We start from the raw sequence: 18,194 nt of genomic DNA on the forward strand, positions 1-18,194 counted from the left end.
AATCTCAGTTAATAACATAATAAATACGAAATTCGACTATACTCCTAGTTATAAGTATGAGTATATTTTAGACAGAATCTAAATTATAGCAACTAGTGTTTACCGCTCAATGCAATATTTGAAGTTTGCTAGTTATCGACACTGATGTGAAGGGGTCAACGTAAATTGGTAATGATCGACGTTTTCATACAATATTACTTTCGGTCCAGTACAAGATGAGATTTTTCGCCAGGGATCAATGTCAATTGGTGGCTATCGACGTTTTCATAGAATTTTAGTATTCGTCCAGTATAAGTTGAAATAGAATCAATTAAAGTGAAAAATTGTAGTAAAATGATAACAATTTACCAGTTTCAGATTTTTTCCTTTATATTCACCTAATTACCTATCTGCATACCAAATTTGAACTTCCTAGGTCATCTGGAAGTGGGTTATAATTTTGATCTATAGTTGATCAGTGATAAAAATGACGATTTTTGGACATTAATATCTAAATAACCGTTTGAGACATGTTTATGAAATTTGGAACACATATTTATCTCGCAAGTCTCAATATATGAACCAAATTTGACAGGTTTGTGTGAAAGAGTTTTTGAGTTATGAGGGGGTCAAAAGTGGCTCCAAATGGTTCGTGTAAATATACACACGGTGCTGCAAGCCAGTTTACTTGAAACTCGGCTTGACACGCTGCCGCGTGTCTAGATAATAGAGTTTTTAACGGATGCTTTTGATTAAATATAAATAAATGTGACATTCAAAGTTTGTAATAAAAAATACCCTTAAAAGGGGTAAAATAAAATAGGGGAAAAAAGTTTTTATGTAATATCGACATTTTTTAAGCTAGATGCTTGAAAATTATTGTATAGTCATTTTTGAAGCTAAAACGATGAATCTTTTTTATTTGGCTTATATTGAGTTAGGTCATTAAATATCTATTGTTTCATCATTTACGCGGACGAAGTCGCAGGTACAAACTGTACCTACATAAAATTAAACTGCTACGCAGCAATAATGGCAACAGGCTTTATGTCAGTTTTAAAAAACCTCTTTCTAAAATCGGTCTAGACTATTAGCCATTAGTTAAAAAATATATTAGAACTTGCAGCGTATATTATGGATAAAATATATATTACAACGATTTTAATAACTATTTGACTACAATATTTCATAAATCAACACTCCAGAACATATGAAAGAAAGAGATTCCAGAGAGATTTTTAATGGTAGTGTACGAGTGGAGAACGTTAAGATGATATATGGTAGTCTACCTGTCATGGGAAATTGACTACGATTGTATCCAAGACGATTCGCATGGTGGTCGAGCAGTAACGAGCCAATTAAACCACATTTCTAATTCCCTATCCTCTCCCCTCCCCAATCAGCAACTTACATTGCTAAAAATGTAAACAGTGTAGGCCTCCCAATATACCCTACCCTTATACCACAGATAACATAATATTACATTCTTATGCTAAATCGTGAGGATGCGACCCAAGGTATTTTAATACATTATCCCGCTAATAGCACATAAGTAAGTGCTGATAGAATAATTTTCGCGCTTACAAGGTCGTGCTGTGGTAGTTGAAGAAATTCTGTAAACCTCTTTATTGAAATAAATTTATGGATTTGTCAAACGGTTTTATAAACATATGTGGGTGGCACTTTATCAAGAATTTTAAAAATATTTACTGTGATAATAATTAAAGTAGATAAATATATATCTTATTATCGTACTGATTACAGCTAAAGATCCCACCTACTTGAATACTTATAGTGTCCGATTGTAACTAAGTTGTAGAACTGAAACCGAAATTGAAACCAAATTTCGAAATCTCACCCGGTTTTGTCTTTACCCATTCCTAAAAGTTTTATGTGTCTGTTAAAATCTTATATAAATATATAAAACAATGTAACTTGGTGTAATAGTGATGATTTCACTATCGATCGATACCTACCCGTCATAAATTCGACCAAGTTACTCGTAGTAAAACCGAACTCTAAAGTTGTATTGTATTACGTATATTATTAGTAACATATCTATACGTTATCAATCAAATCAGATATTGAATTAATATTTTATTAATCTGCAGTTGCTTTTAGTAGAATAAGGTTTTAGGTTGAGTGATACGTATAAGTGTTTATAAGGACTTCAATATGAGAAAACGCGATTTAATTGGTACTCTACTTTTAGCTCTAATAATAGGAGCTGGGTTGGCAGGCTTAATATGGTGGTTAGTAGAAGGACGCCACTCACCGTACACCACAATATGTAAGTAATACCATAGATAACATGTAATACCCATCGACCGCATTACAGTATTTTCAAAATCCATAAACATATTTAGAGAGTGCGTAAATTTGTGACTATATTTTAGTTAATATCTGAAAGCAGTTTTAACAAAAAACTGTCTCTATTTGGTTTTGCAGATAGGATAGACTATATCTACTTACATAGATCAACATGGATGTAGTCGGTACGGTTTGTAATAATGCAAAGCCGTGAAATATATATTTATAGTAGTAGTAATATAAGAGTATAACTACATGAAGAAATTATTTTAAACACAGTCACTATAAGAGAAAAATTTTGTCTTTTATTTGTTTTTATTTCATTGTGACCTGATTTTCATTTAGATATTTATTTTAAACCTACTACACATTGGAGGAGGTTTTCTTTTTAACTACATTTTATTTATTATACGATATCTTTGGTAATTCTCAATCGACTTTTTTGATCATATTTCTTATTTCATTCAGCTTCCAATAAAAGAAAATTAATTATAATAATTTGACAACAAATCTTGGTATTAGTTTACATATTTACAATTATGTTGGTGTACTTTTGTTCCATATCCTCATATTGCTTTGCAAGGTGTACTCCGGTTTGAATAAAATAGAGTCACTATGTTCTCAGGAACGGGTCTCACAATGTACGTTCTCTTGATAACGATGCCTTAAAACACTTAAAAAAATACATTGGCCAGAACTGAACGGATTTGATTCATCTTTCATCGACAAGTTTTTATAGATTTACCTTAAACCTCTTCAAGTATAGAAACACTTTCAAAATTTTAGCCTTAGCGTTTAGTTTTTACATTTACATTTGTTATTTCAGTACTAGAAGAAGATGGCTTAGGACATGTACGCTACAATGCAGCCTTAACCAGAATACATGACGTCGGTAATATATTTTGGTGGTTCTACCCTACTACGCGGGCTGCCCCGACTACTCGACCTATAATATTATGGCTGGACGGGGTGACAGGCTTGCCTCCAAGTCTTCTCGCTAACTTTGGGATGTTTGGACCGTTAGACATCAATATGAACATAAGGAACGACTCATGGGTATGTTCTAGTCAAGCATAATATCTTCGTTCATTGCATTTAATGCTTTGAATGCAATGAACGAAGGTTTTAAATCGAAGGTTAATTAAGGTTTTATTATCCAGGTAGTTCTTCTAAAAAGTCGTCTCCGTATCTCAGTTTCACCTATTTCAACCTCCAGCAGCTTCGTATGACGAGTTTTGGTCGATAGGTGAGATAAAACAGCGAAATTACAGGATAAGAGGCATGATGTCTTAATCCTCGGGAATGTCAACATCGGAATATTATCGCGAATGTAATTTGATAACATGATGTTATTAGTACCATTCTTCTATACCTATAGGCAACGGTTGCAATTTACTATCAGGTGGGCCATCTGCTTGTTTATCATTACAATTACATTGATTGGAATAAAATATAATACAAATATAAAAGCAAATTTATAAAATTTCTCTGAATACTTTAAGAAGGAGTTTTTTTTTGGGGTTGATATTTAGCGGTTGAATATTTATATTAGCTCGTAACAAAGTAATTCCTGCATTGTCTCTTAGGTAGGTAAAATTAGTAGGTATAAATAAAAATAGCCTTCGCTTGCCCAGTATTGGGAAAACGTCAAAGTGGACTAATGGAACTACCAACAGAATATTGCAAAGGCCGTGTAGAAAGCAATGTTATTACAAGTACCTTATCCCATATAATCAGCATTATTATTAAGTAGGTAAATAATCTACGTTATCGACTAATATATTTTAATTTCCAAGGTTAATAGTTATAATCTACTGTTTGTTGATTCACCTTTGGGCACGGGCTTCAGCACTGCGGATGAAAATAGTGAAATTCCAACAACTCTTGAACAAAATAGTAAGTATATTGCTAGCGGCTATTACCTTCCTTTTCTTATTTTTAGATTTTAGATTAATATAATAACCCTGGATAATTCCCACAGCGCCATCTAGTCCCAAGTTAGGTAGAGCTAGTATTAGGGTTACTAAACAACTAACACAAATACTTATGCAGTTTTTTTTTATTATAGGTATACATAATATATATGAATACAAATGTATGTGAGGTGCGAGGAATCGAACCCGCGACCATTGGGAGTGAGGCGATACATAAAATTTAGCCTAAGTTCATCTTCGTGATAGTCTGTATTCACATCAAATTTAATGAAATCCATTTAGCCGTTTAATTTTGCATTTGTAGTATAAAGTATGGATTCGCAAACGTAAACTTACCTATTAAATATGGGTAGCCTAGTATTATGTAATGACTAGTTATTACCCGCGATTTTTGCCTTTTTTAGAAATAAAAGGAGGCGTATGTCGGTCTTCAATATATAATCTAATTTTAGGTCAAATTAGATTATTATCCATTCAGCTGTTTACATGTGAATAAAATACAGACAGAATAAAAGACAGACAAATAAGTATATAGGTACCTATATACTTTCACATTTTATAATATTCTTATGCATATATTTTATAAAAGGTTTGACGTTAAATAAATATGATTTATACGATATATTAAATTAGATTGATTTATTCGATCTCATGATATGTTACAAGACTTATTATTTTATGCCAGCTTATCGATTATGTTTTCGTTACGTTGTAATTATTACCTACATACACTATGTTAATGGTCAGTTTATATAATCAGCATTGTTATATTAATTCTTTGTTAATCGATATTTTATCAATTTTCAGGCCAGCAATTGCTTTATGTTTTGGATTCCTTCTACCGATATAACAGTCTATACAGATCAGCCCCGTTATACATTTTCGGGGAAGGTCATGGCGCTCAATTTGCGTTAAGTTTGGCTCTCAAATTGACGGAGGTGAGTTATTAATTTCAAAACAATTATATTTAATTAATAAAATTATCAATATTATCCAAAGCGGTACATCAAGGCAGTGTACCCAAGACACTGGCAGCATTCCGTCTATGAATCGCCATTCTTGTCTTCTTGACAACGTCGCTAACAACTCGCGGGTCACTAATAACCCTGATGAGCCGTACTGCATGCAAATGTATCCACACAGATAACTTTTTACAAAGTCATGGTAGTCTTCAGACAGTCGTACAAATAGATTTTGAAGACAGTATAAATAACATTGCACAAACTTTCCTAGTGACTTTTGGCCTTCCTATCGAAAATTGATAACAATGGATCAATATGATAATTATATTGTATGCATATCTAAAAAAACACTACATATTGTTAGATTATAATAGTTACGATAATAAATATACAGAGCTGTATAGCAGATATATTTATAATAATTGAATGTTGAGATGATCTTATATGCCGATTAATAATGAATTGTTTAATTATAAATAGAAGTAATGTTATTGATATCGACCGAGTTAGTTTCATAATTTTTATAAAAATAGTGAGGGTACAAAACTGATCTGTAAACGATATTTAGAGATAATTATTCATTCTTGTCTTGGCCACAGTTGTGTTAAGACGTACAAATAAAGTATTAGAATATAAAATACGTTTTCATTTCTGGTAATAGCTAGAAAAAACCCATTTAGCTATTATCAGAAGTGGGATCACCGCACATATTTCACTAAAAAACATGGGTAGAAAGCGATCAACAAATACACACGCCCATAGTGCAAAGAAACGAAGTCGACGACGTAAAGATTATTCATCTGACGGATCGTCTAATAGTTCTACACATCGACGAAAAGTATCCAGAGATAAATCTTCGAGGAACAGTAAGAAAAGAACACGATCATACACGCCGGAGCTAGTAGGAAATCGTTCAAGAAATGAAGAAAGACATACAAAAAGCCGTGGACGGTCCACACGCTCAAGTATTACTGCGACTGGACGTGAGAGGGAGCCGCCTCTGTCAACATCGGAAGCGCGAAGGGTTCCAGAGGAGCAGCCGGCGAGTCAGTATCCAGTGGAGCCTGCTGGTCATTCCGAACCTATGAATGTAGCAGCCTCCTCGGTACCCCCCGCGGCTGTCACACCAGAAGCAGGAACGTCTTGTGAGTACAGTTCTAATATTACTCCTAATGTTTTGGTAAATATTAATGAATTTTCTAGATTACTACAGTCTTTTGTTCGGCCTAATCCACCATCATCAATTAATTATAATGCTAATATGATACCCGAATTTGACCCGTCGATAAAAAATCACCGTATTGATCAGTGGATAGCTAAGGTTAACGAATGTGCTCAAATATATGGATGGGACAATATGCAAATTATGCATTACTCTTTACCCAAACTTACGGGTAATGCGAAAAAATGGTATCAAGGACAGACAACTATTTTGCATACTTGGGAACAATGGCAGGTCCTCCTACGTAAGGCTTTTCCTACAGAAACGAATTATGGGGTTCTTTTAATGGAAATGTTAGAACGGAGACTTCAATTTGGAGAAAATTTAGATGAATATTATTATGATAAAATTATGTTATTGAATGCATGTAACATCTCTGGTAGGCAGGCTGTAGATTGCGTTATTCATGGAATTAATGATAGAACCATACGGGCAGGCGCGTCTTCTGCCCGTTTTACCACTACTGAGGATCTTTTTAAATACTTGAAGGATGTATGTAAAGAGCAGAAGGATATATCTCGTACCGCACAATTGAATAAAAATAGGGTTATTAACAATATAGTATGCAATAAATGTGACGAAATCGGACACAAGGCTGCTCAGTGTCGCATAGTCAACCCCAAGGCAGTCTGAAATTTAATCCACCAGCGGTTTGTTTTAATTGTAAAGATAAAGGCCACAGGGTACATCAATGCCCTAAACCATTAATAAAATGTGACTTGTGTAGACGATTTGGTCATCTTAGCAATAACTGTTTTCAAAAAAATGAATCTAAAAACAATGAGAAACGGGTATTATTTGTTAATGGCGCAACTAGTCATAATTTAAAGTATCATAAACAAGCTTTCATTAATAAACACCGAGAAATTGAATGTTTTGTTGATTTGGGGAGTGACTGCACGCTTATTACCCATGGAACAGTTATCGAGTTAGGGTTGCACATTTTTAAAGATAATCTACCCTCGATACGCGGTGTCGCTAATGTTAACATACCCTTGTTAGGAAAAACATCCTTCCAGTTACGTATCGATTCTGTAGAAGCTGAGGTTGTTGCATATGTTATTGGTGATAACCACCTTCACATACCCTTATTAGTGGGTCAGAATTTTACGGAATTGCCAGAAATAGTAATCACTAAAACCAAAAATTACCTAAGCATCGTGTCTCGTACGATTATAACATCAAATTGAACAATGATACAAATAATAAATGCAAGTTGTATGTCCAATCTGACTCTGAAATTCAAAATATAGACTTATTAAAATGTTACTGTCACGATTACAAAAATGCCGATATTTATATAAAAGGAAGTTATCGTAATATTGAAGGTAAAGAATACTGTATACAGGAAGGCATATATAAAATAATAAAAGGAGAGTGTAAAATTTTACTTATAAAAGTTAATGACCTCGATAAACCCCTTTATTTTGTAAAAGACTATTTGATTGTGCGCGCACAACTCATCCGTTTAGATGATGCTCTCTTAGATACAACTCTCTTAGATCATCGGGAGAAGATGGAATTTTCCCGGCCCTGTTACAACAAGGGCTTGACATCCTATCTCCCTATCTGGTAAGAATATTTAGAGCCAGCTTTGCCTGGGGTTTTATACCAGAACCATTAACGAAGGTCAAAGTTACCTACGTACCGAAAACCGGTCGAAGAGACTACTCGCAGCCAAAGTCTCACAGACCTATAAGTTGTAACCTCTTTCATAATAAAAACCATGGAAAAGGTTCTGGACACATTAGAGCTACAATCCTCGAAAATGCTCCCCTGCACAGGAATCAACATGCCTACCGCAAGGGACATTCCACAGAGACCGCCTTGCTCGAACTCACCGACAAGGTCGAGAAGGCCTTTGAGGACAAACAAATAGCTCTATGTGCATTTCTCGATATTGAGGGTGCTTTTGATAACACGCCCATAGAGACCATCTCACAGGGACTCATCCGCAAGAAAGTGGATGAAACCACCACTCAATGGATCAAAGCAATGCTCTCAAATCGAACCATTAAAACTACTCTTCACAATAGTACGTTAGAAATCCGACCTACCAAAGGATGCTCTCAAGGAGGCGTTTTATCGCCACTGCTGTGGCTACTAACGGTAGACCAGCTCTTAGATGTTATGACCAAAAACCAATTTGAGGTACAAGGCTACGCAGACGATTTAGTAGTCATGGTCAGAGGGTTCTGTGCAACAACAATATCAGACCGCATCCAAAGAGCACTAAACATCATAGTTAAATGGTGTAAGGAAAATGAATTATCAGTAAATCCTGATAAAACAGTAATTGTTCCGTTTACAAAAAGGAAGAAACTTGACAAACTTGTCATGCCTAAAGTAAATGGAAGAATATTAGATGCTCCAAAGAAGTCAAGTACCTGGGCGTAACCTTCGACCAAAAACTGACATGGAACACACACATAGACAACATAACTCAAAAGGCGAAAACATTAGGTATAAGCCGACGGGTAGCGGGGCCCAGATGGGGAATCAACCCCAAAATTGCCCTATGGCTTTACACAGCAGTGGTGAGACCGCTTACCACCTATGCCTGCGCTATCTGGTGGAGGAAAACCCTCCAATCCACAGCCGCCACCAAGCTAAACAGCCTACAGAGAATTATTGTCTGATTATTACATGAGCACCACGCCAAGCTCTAGACGCATTATTGGACTTGACGCCCCTTCCTTTATTCATACAGGAAAAGGCGAAAGCCAATATGCTCAGAATAAGTTCCCAAAGGAGGATATCTTGGCATTCCCTGGCCATAAAAACTATACAAGACTCGATTATGAGTGATCCTATTCTGGGAATGCCTGAAGACAACATGGCACCAGAGTGTAACTTTGTACAATATTACAAAATCGAAATATCTGGAAGAGACGAATGGCAAAATAACCATACACCGTCTCACTCAGAGCATGACCTAGTCTGGTTTACAGACGGGTCCAAAATAGGAGATGATGTAGGATGTGGAATATGTGGTGTAAAACCCAAAATCTGCAACTATATAGGCTTAGGAAAATACGCCTCAATCTTTCAGGCAGAGACTTACGCCTTAATTAGATGTCTGGAAGTAATCCTAAGCCTCAACTACATCAATCAGAACATATACATTTATTCGGACAGTCAAGCTGCTCTACTAGCACTTAACTCGTACGAAATCCGTTCTAAACTTATTAGAAACTGTATCCTGCTACTAAATGAAGTAGGAAGCAGAAATAATATTATTCTGAGATGGGTCCCCGGGCATTCAAATATTGAAGGCAATGAGAATGCCGACCATCTGGCAAAGTTAGGGGCAAAAACCGTCCAACTGGGCCCCGAACCCTTCTGTGGTGTGCCTCGTTGCCTAAAACTGGGACATCTCAAATTAATAACCAAACGAGAAGCACTGAATCACTGGCAAGAAATGCCAGGATTAATACATTCAAAAGACCTTATATCGGGCTTCTAGACCAAATACTCCAATCGATTACTGCTATTGAGTAAAAACAACATATGCATGATGACTAGGGCCCTCACAGGACACTGCAAATTGAACAAGCATATGGCTAAGCTAGGCCTATGCACGACTAGTATCTGCAGATTCTGCCAAACTGAAGAGGAAACGCCGCTTCACATCCTATGTGGTTGTAGCCCAAACATGCATAAACGAAATATCTCCTTTGGAAAGTTTACACTCTTTCCCGAGGAGATAAAAACCATCGCTCCTAAGAATATCCTTCAATTCTTGTCCCTGACGGGTCTAGGTAGCGAACTCTGAAAAGGGCGAGCACAATAGATCTATGTAGGTCGCAGTGCTACAGGTGCTACACATCTGACAATAGCCCAAACAACCCAATAAAAAAAAAAAATAGATACAACGTCCCAGAAGTCACTTACTTGTTTAAAGACCCATTTATTAGAACCTATTAATAGAAGTGAAGTAAACATTAACCACGGCCTTAATGAACAACAAAAAACTAAAGTATTTGATTTAATTGATAAATATAGAGATTGTTTCGCGCTTAATTTATCTGAAATAGGTTGTACAAGTATTTCCGAGTTAGACATAAAATTGTCAGATGACACACCAGTAGTTTACCGTCCTTATCGTTTAAGTCATACTGAAAAAAATATCGTGCGAGATATGGTTAAGGAACTACAAGATAATGACATAATAGAGGAATCAGATTCGGCATACGCGAGCCCTGTACTTTTAGTTTCAAAGAAAACAGGAGGCTATAGACTCTGTATTGATTATAGGGCGTTGAATAGAAAAACAATTAAAGACCTTTATCCATTACCCCGTATTGATGACCAGCTTGACCTTCTCAGTGGAAACGTTTATTTCATTTCACTGGATATGTCTAGTGGATACTATCAAATTCCTGTTAAAGATAGCTGTAAACACTTAACAGCCTTTATTACTCCTGATGGGTTATACCAATTTAAACGAGCTCCATTCGGGTTAGCTAATTGTCCAGCAGTTTTTCAACGTACCGTCAATAAAATGCTAAATAAAGGTAATAAAAAGTGCGCAATAGCTTACATGGATGACTTATTAATTGCGGAAACTAGTTTTGATGACTGTGTAGAAAAATTAGAACAGACCTTTTTACTTTTAAAAGATGCAGGATTGACCTTAAACTTAAACAAATGTCGTTTTTTTGACACCACAATAAATTATTTAGGGTTTGAAATATCGGCTGAGGGAGTGAAACCTGGTAATGGAAAAATTGAGGCCGTGAAATCATTTCCTGAACCCAAAAATGTTCACGAGGTTCGACAATTTATTGGTCTCGCCAGTTATTTTAGAAAGTTTATTCAGGATTTTGCGGTTATAGCACGACCGTTAACTGATCTCACTCGTCAAAATATTCCATGGGTGTGGGGAAATCATCAGAAAGACGCATTTACAAATTTGAAAGATAAATTAGTACAACGTCCAATATTAGCTTTATATAACCCTAATTACATAACGGAGTTGCATTGCGATGCATCAAAAATTGGTTTGGGTGGTATTTTATTACAAAAAGAATTTATTTCTTCTAAATTACAACCAGTAGCATTCTTTAGTCGTAAAACAACAATAGATGAAGAGAAATTACATGCGTATGAGTTAGAAACACTAGCAGTCGTTTCATCTTTAAACCGATTTAGAGTTTACCTGTTAGGAAAACATTTTACAATTGTAACTGATTGTAGTGCATTGCGATCAACTTTTACAAAAAGAGATTTGATACCCAGGGTAGCACGGTGGTGGATAGCATTACAAGAGTATGATTGCTCAATTGAATATAGACCTGGTAATTCTATGCAGCATGTAGATGCCCTCAGTAGAAATCCCATTTCCTGTAATGACGATAGTGACAAATTAGCACATTTTTCTCGAGTAATGCACATTACACAGGATGACTGGCTTCTTAGTTTACAGTTGACAGATGAAAAAATTCAGTATATTAAAGATGCTTTAGAGGACCCCAAATACAATGAGATAGCAGATATAAAAGAGAATTTTATTGTAAAAAATAATCGACTGTAAAGGAAAGTTGGGGAAAACTTAAAGTGGGTTGTACCGAAAGGTGCAAGATGGCAGATATGTCAACGAAATCACGACGATATCGGACATTTTTCGGTAGAAAAGACACTAGAAAAGATTAAAAGAGATTTTTGGTTTCCAAAAATGAATAAGTTTGTCAGTAAGTACGTAAAGTCCTGTTTACATTGTGCATTCGGTAAGGAGCCAGCTGGATCTAAAGAAGGTTTTCTCCATAGTATTCCTAAAACTGATATTCCGTTTCACACTCTCCATGCGGATCACCTAGGTCCTTTTGTAAAAAGCACGCAAGGGAATCAGTATTTGTTAGTAGTAGTAGATGGATTTACAAAGTTTTGTGTCGTTAAACCATTGCGCAATACTAAAACAAAACCCACGATTAAAGTTCTGAAAGAAATATTTTACATTTTTGGACACCCATCACGCATAATTACAGACCGTGGATCATGTTTTACATCTAGTGAATTTAAAAAATTCTGTAATGAATTTGAAGTTCGACATATTTTAAATGCAGTATCAGCCCCTAGAGCCAACGGACAGGTTGAGCGCTATAATCGCACAATATTAGATGGACTTAGGGTTTACTCTGATAAGGAAGGCGAAAATAAATGGGACCAAGATCTTGGGAAAATTCAGTGGGGTCTCAATAATACGCTCAATAAAGGAACGGGAAAAACCCCCGCTGAATCATTATTTTGTAAACGTCCTCTCAATCGTGGCGAAGGACTGTTAGGTGAGACTATTATAGAAACTAGACAGAATGACAAACAAACTGACATAATAAGAACGGAAATTAGTGAACACATTGAAAATAATCAAGCTAAACAACGGTCTAGATTTGATAAGAGTAGAAAAACAGCCAAAATATACTCAGTGGGAGATCTAGTTAAAATATTAAAAACTACTCCTTCTAATAATGGCAAAAGTCGTAAACTTTTGCCTAAATACACTGGTCCATTTAGAGTTAGTAAAGTTTTAGGAAATGATCGTTACGAAATATCTAGTATTCCGGGTTCTCATGTCTCTCGAGGTAAATATACTAATGTCTGGTCAGTAGACCGTATACAACCTTGGATTACTGTCGCGGCAAATAGTGATAGCAATTCTTCAGATGGTGGAGAGGGCTTAGCGTAAGATGATAATTACTATGTATTTGGTTTTACATTTGTTTAAAGTTAATTGTACCATGTGATTTACGATAACAAATTAATAGATATTGAAAGTGAATCATTTATTAGAATTATATAGGTTGATATAGTATAAGATATATATGTATAAGCACTGTAGAATTTATTGATTGTATAGATTAAGATTTGTGAATTTATAGATGTCTTAAACTTGTGATGAAGATAAACTTGGTACTTGATTTATAACAAATGAATAATTGAAGTGATACATTGTATGTTATAGTTTAGTAAAGATTTAACATTATTATGAATAAATGTAATATTGATGGAGAATAAATAATTTATGGAAAGTAATTTGTTGATAATCTGGAATGCGTGTCACGGTCATGAAGTCTTGTAGTGAAAAGAAACTCTTGACTTTGTGATGAGGGGTCCGCTACAGATTTTGATATTTGTGTGGTACATACTGGAATCTGGAATGTGAGATACGATCGCTGAGTCCTGCAGTAAAGAAATACTCTTGACTCTCGATGAGGGATCCACTGCAGGTTGTATGTTCTGTGAATCTGGAATGCGAAGCACGGTCGTGGAGTCCTGTAGCGAACTATAGTTACTGACTGTAGTTAACTCTTGACTCTACGATGAGGGGCCCGCTGCAGATGATCATATGTGTTGATACTGAAATCTGGAAGGCGTGACACGGTTGCGGAATCCTGTAGTGAACTTAACTCTTGACTCCGCGATGAGGGGTCCGCTGCAGACTGAAGTAGCTATGTGTGATATGATGAATGATGTGCGAAAATAACTAGACTTTGAGTGTCTTCAGTTGTTTGGGTAGTTATTACTAATCAATGTTTTTGTTTACAGTATACTTATATGATTATTGATTTATATAAATACAAATAAGTTTGAGGAACTCTTTTTATCAGAATGGCCGAATGTTAGATTATAATAGTTACGATAATAAATATATAGAGCTGTATAGCAGATATATTTATAATAATTGAATGTTGAGATGATCTTATATGCCGATTAATAATGAATTGTTTAATTATAAATAGAAGTAATGTTATTGATATCGACCGAGTTAGTTTCATAATTTTTATAAAAATAGTGAGGGTACAAAACTGATCTGTAAACGATATTTAGAGATAATTATTCATTCTTGTCTTGGCCACAGTTGTGTTAAGACGTACAAATAAAGTATTAGAATATAAAATACGTTTTCATTTCTGGTAATAGCTAGAAAAAACCCATTTAGCTATTAATATGAAGTTTGGAGACATTCAGTTTTAAAATTTTAATTTTGTTAAATATCTCTTTATATAACGATTTATTAACGCAGTTTATTTAGGTATTATGTACTTTAAAATTGAATTAAAGTTAAGAAATATTATATTGAATTAACCAAGATTACATTATCTTGGTCTAATTAAATTGATCTCGGTATAATCAAATCAAAATATATTTATTTCTGTAGGTCTATTACAGACTCTTATGATATGTCAAAATCTACCGCCAGTTCGGAGTGCATTCGAGCTAAGAAGAACTGCCAAGAAATTTAGCTTTTATTCTTTTCAAACGAGATTGTATATATTTACAATAATAGTTTCATTTTAAAATTCAATTTGGGGAGAATAGTGACCGCCAGCATATGCTATTACAATTTTGTCAAAAGAAAATAGTCTAATCAGTGGCCGTAACCAGACCTGACCAGTCCCTACAAACAGCACCCGTTCACGAGTATGACGGATCATATAACTACAATCTACAACATATAGCTATAATATCGGCTCTCCTTCTAGATTAGGCAGAAGGGGATTGTTAGTAATGTGAAATGATGACACCAGAGCGAAAAATATACCATGTTAGGTTGACCTCCACGCGGTTCTCCGTGGAAACCATTATCACGATAGGCAAACTGATCTCATGCTCATCATCCGCCACTGGAGCTCCACCAGCGTCAACTGTTAACGCAATTTTGCCATAGCAATTCCATTATTATTAAAAAAAACCTCTTTCTTAAACTTTAACATTACATTACGTTTGTGTTTGTTCGTTGGTAGTAGGTACCTATATTACTGCATATAAGGTTACATTTATCAATATTTTGACGTACTTTTTATTAAAAGTGATTTCTTTTAGGAAGCGTCATTCAGACACAATTTGAAAGGTGTCGTCATTGGCAATGGAATCATTGCTCCAACAGTGGCACTTACTAAACTAGGTTTTTACCTTGAAGAGCTTGCCTATGTTGACAACTTCGGACGTGACGCATTAGAATCATTTGCCGAGGAAACTAACAAGTTGGTTGAGGATGAAAAGTATGGAGAAGCATTTGATAAATTCTTAACATTAGATGAAGTAGTCAATAAGGAAGCTGGAGCTGTAGCCGTTAACTTAGCCCGCATTGTAGATAAACTCACCCAAGAATCGACTGCTGGTAAGTTATCCTGTATATATGTAGCTTTGTTGCCGATGAGATGTTTACACACCAGGTCACATGAGCGGAGCGCATTTATTCTTAAAAACTCTATCTTGACCGACCGGAATTTTGTTGAGTTTTAGGTAAAAGATGATCAGTCAAGGAGGAAGAGGAGTATATTCTGATGAGAGTGCGTTCTGAGCTCTAAAATTGGTCCGCGTTTCGCATTCCGCTCAATAACCTCATAATTGTATTCATTTATTAAAAAATTTACATACACAGTAAATAGGCGTGTGGGATTTTGTAGATCAATTACCTACTGAATTCGTACAATAGTATGAAAACAATATTCTTAGGTGAAGGATATTGGTTTGTTATATTGTTTATTTTAATTAACATTAAGTAACGTATAAATTACCTATCTATAAATATTCAGTAAAATAGGCGTCAATAGACTACGGTAACCGTTTAGTGCCGTTCGCCATGATAATGTATGTATGTTTATCACCATCGTGGTATAAAAAATGTATCTAAGCATTTTACATTTATACATGTACAATGTAAGCATTACATTTAAAATTCTTATTAATGTTTTATGAATTTCTTCATATTTAGTTTCAGACTTTGGACTGCGAAAATATATACAAGATGAGTTACATTCTCGCGTCGACGTCTTCGACTTCATGGATGATACAGTTGCACCGGCGCTTGGCCTTCCAAGTAACTACACTTATGACCAGGGCCGAGGAGCCGTCGTTGAAGCTTTCCGGGATGTCTTTATGTTGCCAGCTGATGACTTAGGTATATAATATTTTTAGTTGTAACTTATTTTCAAACTGAAAATACTTGATAAGGCGGTAGCCCGACCTATGGCGCTACTTTTCTATTATACATAGAAATAAGTTAAACCGCTATAATATGATCGTGTCAGTCTAGATTTTTTTTACAAAAAAAAACTTATTAACGTATTTAAGTATATATTCTTATTTTTAATTAATTTAAGACATCCTTAATATTATAAATGTGAAAGTAGGTATGTTTGTTACGCTTTTTCGCAAAAACTACTGAACCGATTATCATGAAATTCTATACACATGTTCTTGGAGCTATTAAAATGAACATAGGATACTTTTTATTAAAAAAACAAATATTTTTATAAAAAACCAAAAGTTAAAATTTTGCTACTTCAGCGCCATCTAGCAGCCAGTAATGAAGTTATGCAAGCGAAACCGCGGTAAAAGCTAGTCATTATATAAAATGAAGTTCCTCCTTATGAAGAACCTCCCTTCGCCGAGACTATCTGTAAGTTCGCGATAATCTGAAAAAGTTAACGAACTTTCAGGCGGTTTTCATCGATCATAATAGAGTAATTATTGAGGAAAGTTTAAGTGTATACTTCTTTCATTTATTGTATGAATATTAATAGTGAACTATTGATATTGCTGTCACATAGATTCATCAAAGTATTATTTTTTACAAATTTCAGTTCAAAACGTTCTCCAGAATACAGACTGTACAGTTACTATATACAATGGTAACTTGGACGCCGTATCGACCACCCCTGGTATGTATCTGAAGATTATACTGTTATTACTCTGTGTCTGCCTGGTTTTTTAACTAGATATCGCACACAATGCCATAATTTCATTAACGGTTATTTTTTCATATATTTACAAACTCTGCTTATTCCATCAAGGATTATGTTAATAACCAAAATAGCCACAACAATATATTTACACACGCAATCAAATTATTTTTAGGTCAGCTAGAATGGGTTGAGAAACTCCAATGGGCTGGCAGTGAAGAATTTCTTAGCAGTCCACGAAGAACTCTTATTGTAAATGGACTTGTGGAGGGTTACTTCAGGGAGTCACCAAGACTTCAATTTTATTGGCTGAACGCTGCAGGACTAACAGTATGTTCATTTTCTATCTATACTAATATTATCAAGAGGTAAAGTTTGTGAGTTAGATGTTCGGACCAATCTCGGATACTACTGATCCGATTTAGAAAATTGTTTTAGTGCTGGATAGCCCGTTTTTCGAAAAAGGATATAGGCTATATGACATGACCTTAAAAACTAAAGAAGCGATCTACCAAAACCTGAAAAAATATTGCACAAACGGGGAAAAAATATGTAGACTATATTGCGCGGATCAGCCAGAAGAATATAGTTTTAAACGAATACAAAAAAATTGTATGTGAATATGTAGAAAGTTACAAATACATATAGGCATACACTGCCTAACTGATAGCCTAAGAAGTTTTAACGAACTTGTGTTAGGCTTCCGAATCTGAAATGAGAAAGAGTCCTTTTATGTCTGCCATATCAACCGAAACACAACATACGAACAAGGCAGCAGAAATATGTGAGACAGAGGTTTGTATATACCTAGTCCATATCAATATTGTCGGTTGATTGTAAAGTGTCGGTATTAAATATCAATAAGATAGACATGAAGATTGTTCTTTAGTTTTAATTCTGTAATCTTTAATATTTGAAATATATTTTCGCCTATTTCAGGTGCCACTTGACAGTCCAGTTGCGATGAGACGTGTTTTGGAACGAATTTTAGTTTAATAAAAAAATATAACTATAATACGAGTTACATTGTATTATTATTTCTATATCCATATTTAGTATTCCCAATAGGCAAATACATAGTCAATACACTAAAAAATAT

The 18,194-nt window shown here is 34.9% G+C and overlaps 2 protein-coding genes across 2 annotated transcripts in view; one reads left to right on the forward strand and one right to left on the reverse strand.

The window, feature by feature from the left end:
- The window catches only part of LOC131844707 (NADH dehydrogenase [ubiquinone] 1 subunit C2), a 74,608-nt gene that overhangs the window by 35,443 nt on the left and 20,971 nt on the right, over positions 1–18,194 (reverse strand). The window lies entirely within an intron of this gene.
- LOC131844708 (uncharacterized) lies at positions 1,970–18,112 on the forward strand. The gene is made up of 9 exons (XM_059193653.1): positions 1,970–2,269; positions 3,116–3,345; positions 4,086–4,185; positions 5,031–5,161; positions 15,231–15,528; positions 16,126–16,311; positions 16,997–17,074; positions 17,271–17,425; positions 18,035–18,112. Exons 1-9 carry the CDS (start codon positions 2,155–2,157, stop codon positions 18,089–18,091), a joined length of 1,350 nt encoding a protein of 449 aa, XP_059049636.1. The 5' UTR covers positions 1,970–2,154; the 3' UTR covers positions 18,092–18,112.

Source organism: Achroia grisella, unplaced genomic scaffold (assembly GCF_030625045.1).
Source record: "Achroia grisella isolate CSIRO2021 unplaced genomic scaffold, CSIRO_AGI_Agris_v1 utg4116, whole genome shotgun sequence".
Classification (NCBI taxonomy): Eukaryota; Metazoa; Arthropoda; class Insecta; order Lepidoptera; family Pyralidae; genus Achroia; species Achroia grisella.

Coding starts and splice junctions, on each gene's coding strand:
- LOC131844708 (XM_059193653.1), top strand. CDS start 2,155: ATGAGAAAACGCGATTTAATTGGTACTCTACTTTTAGCTCTAATAATA. Junction 2,270..3,115: donor CTCACCGTACACCACAATAT/GTAAGTAATACC, acceptor TTGTTATTTCAG/TACTAGAAGAAGATGGCTTA. Junction 4,186..5,030: donor AACAACTCTTGAACAAAATA/GTAAGTATATTG, acceptor ATCAATTTTCAG/GCCAGCAATTGCTTTATGTT.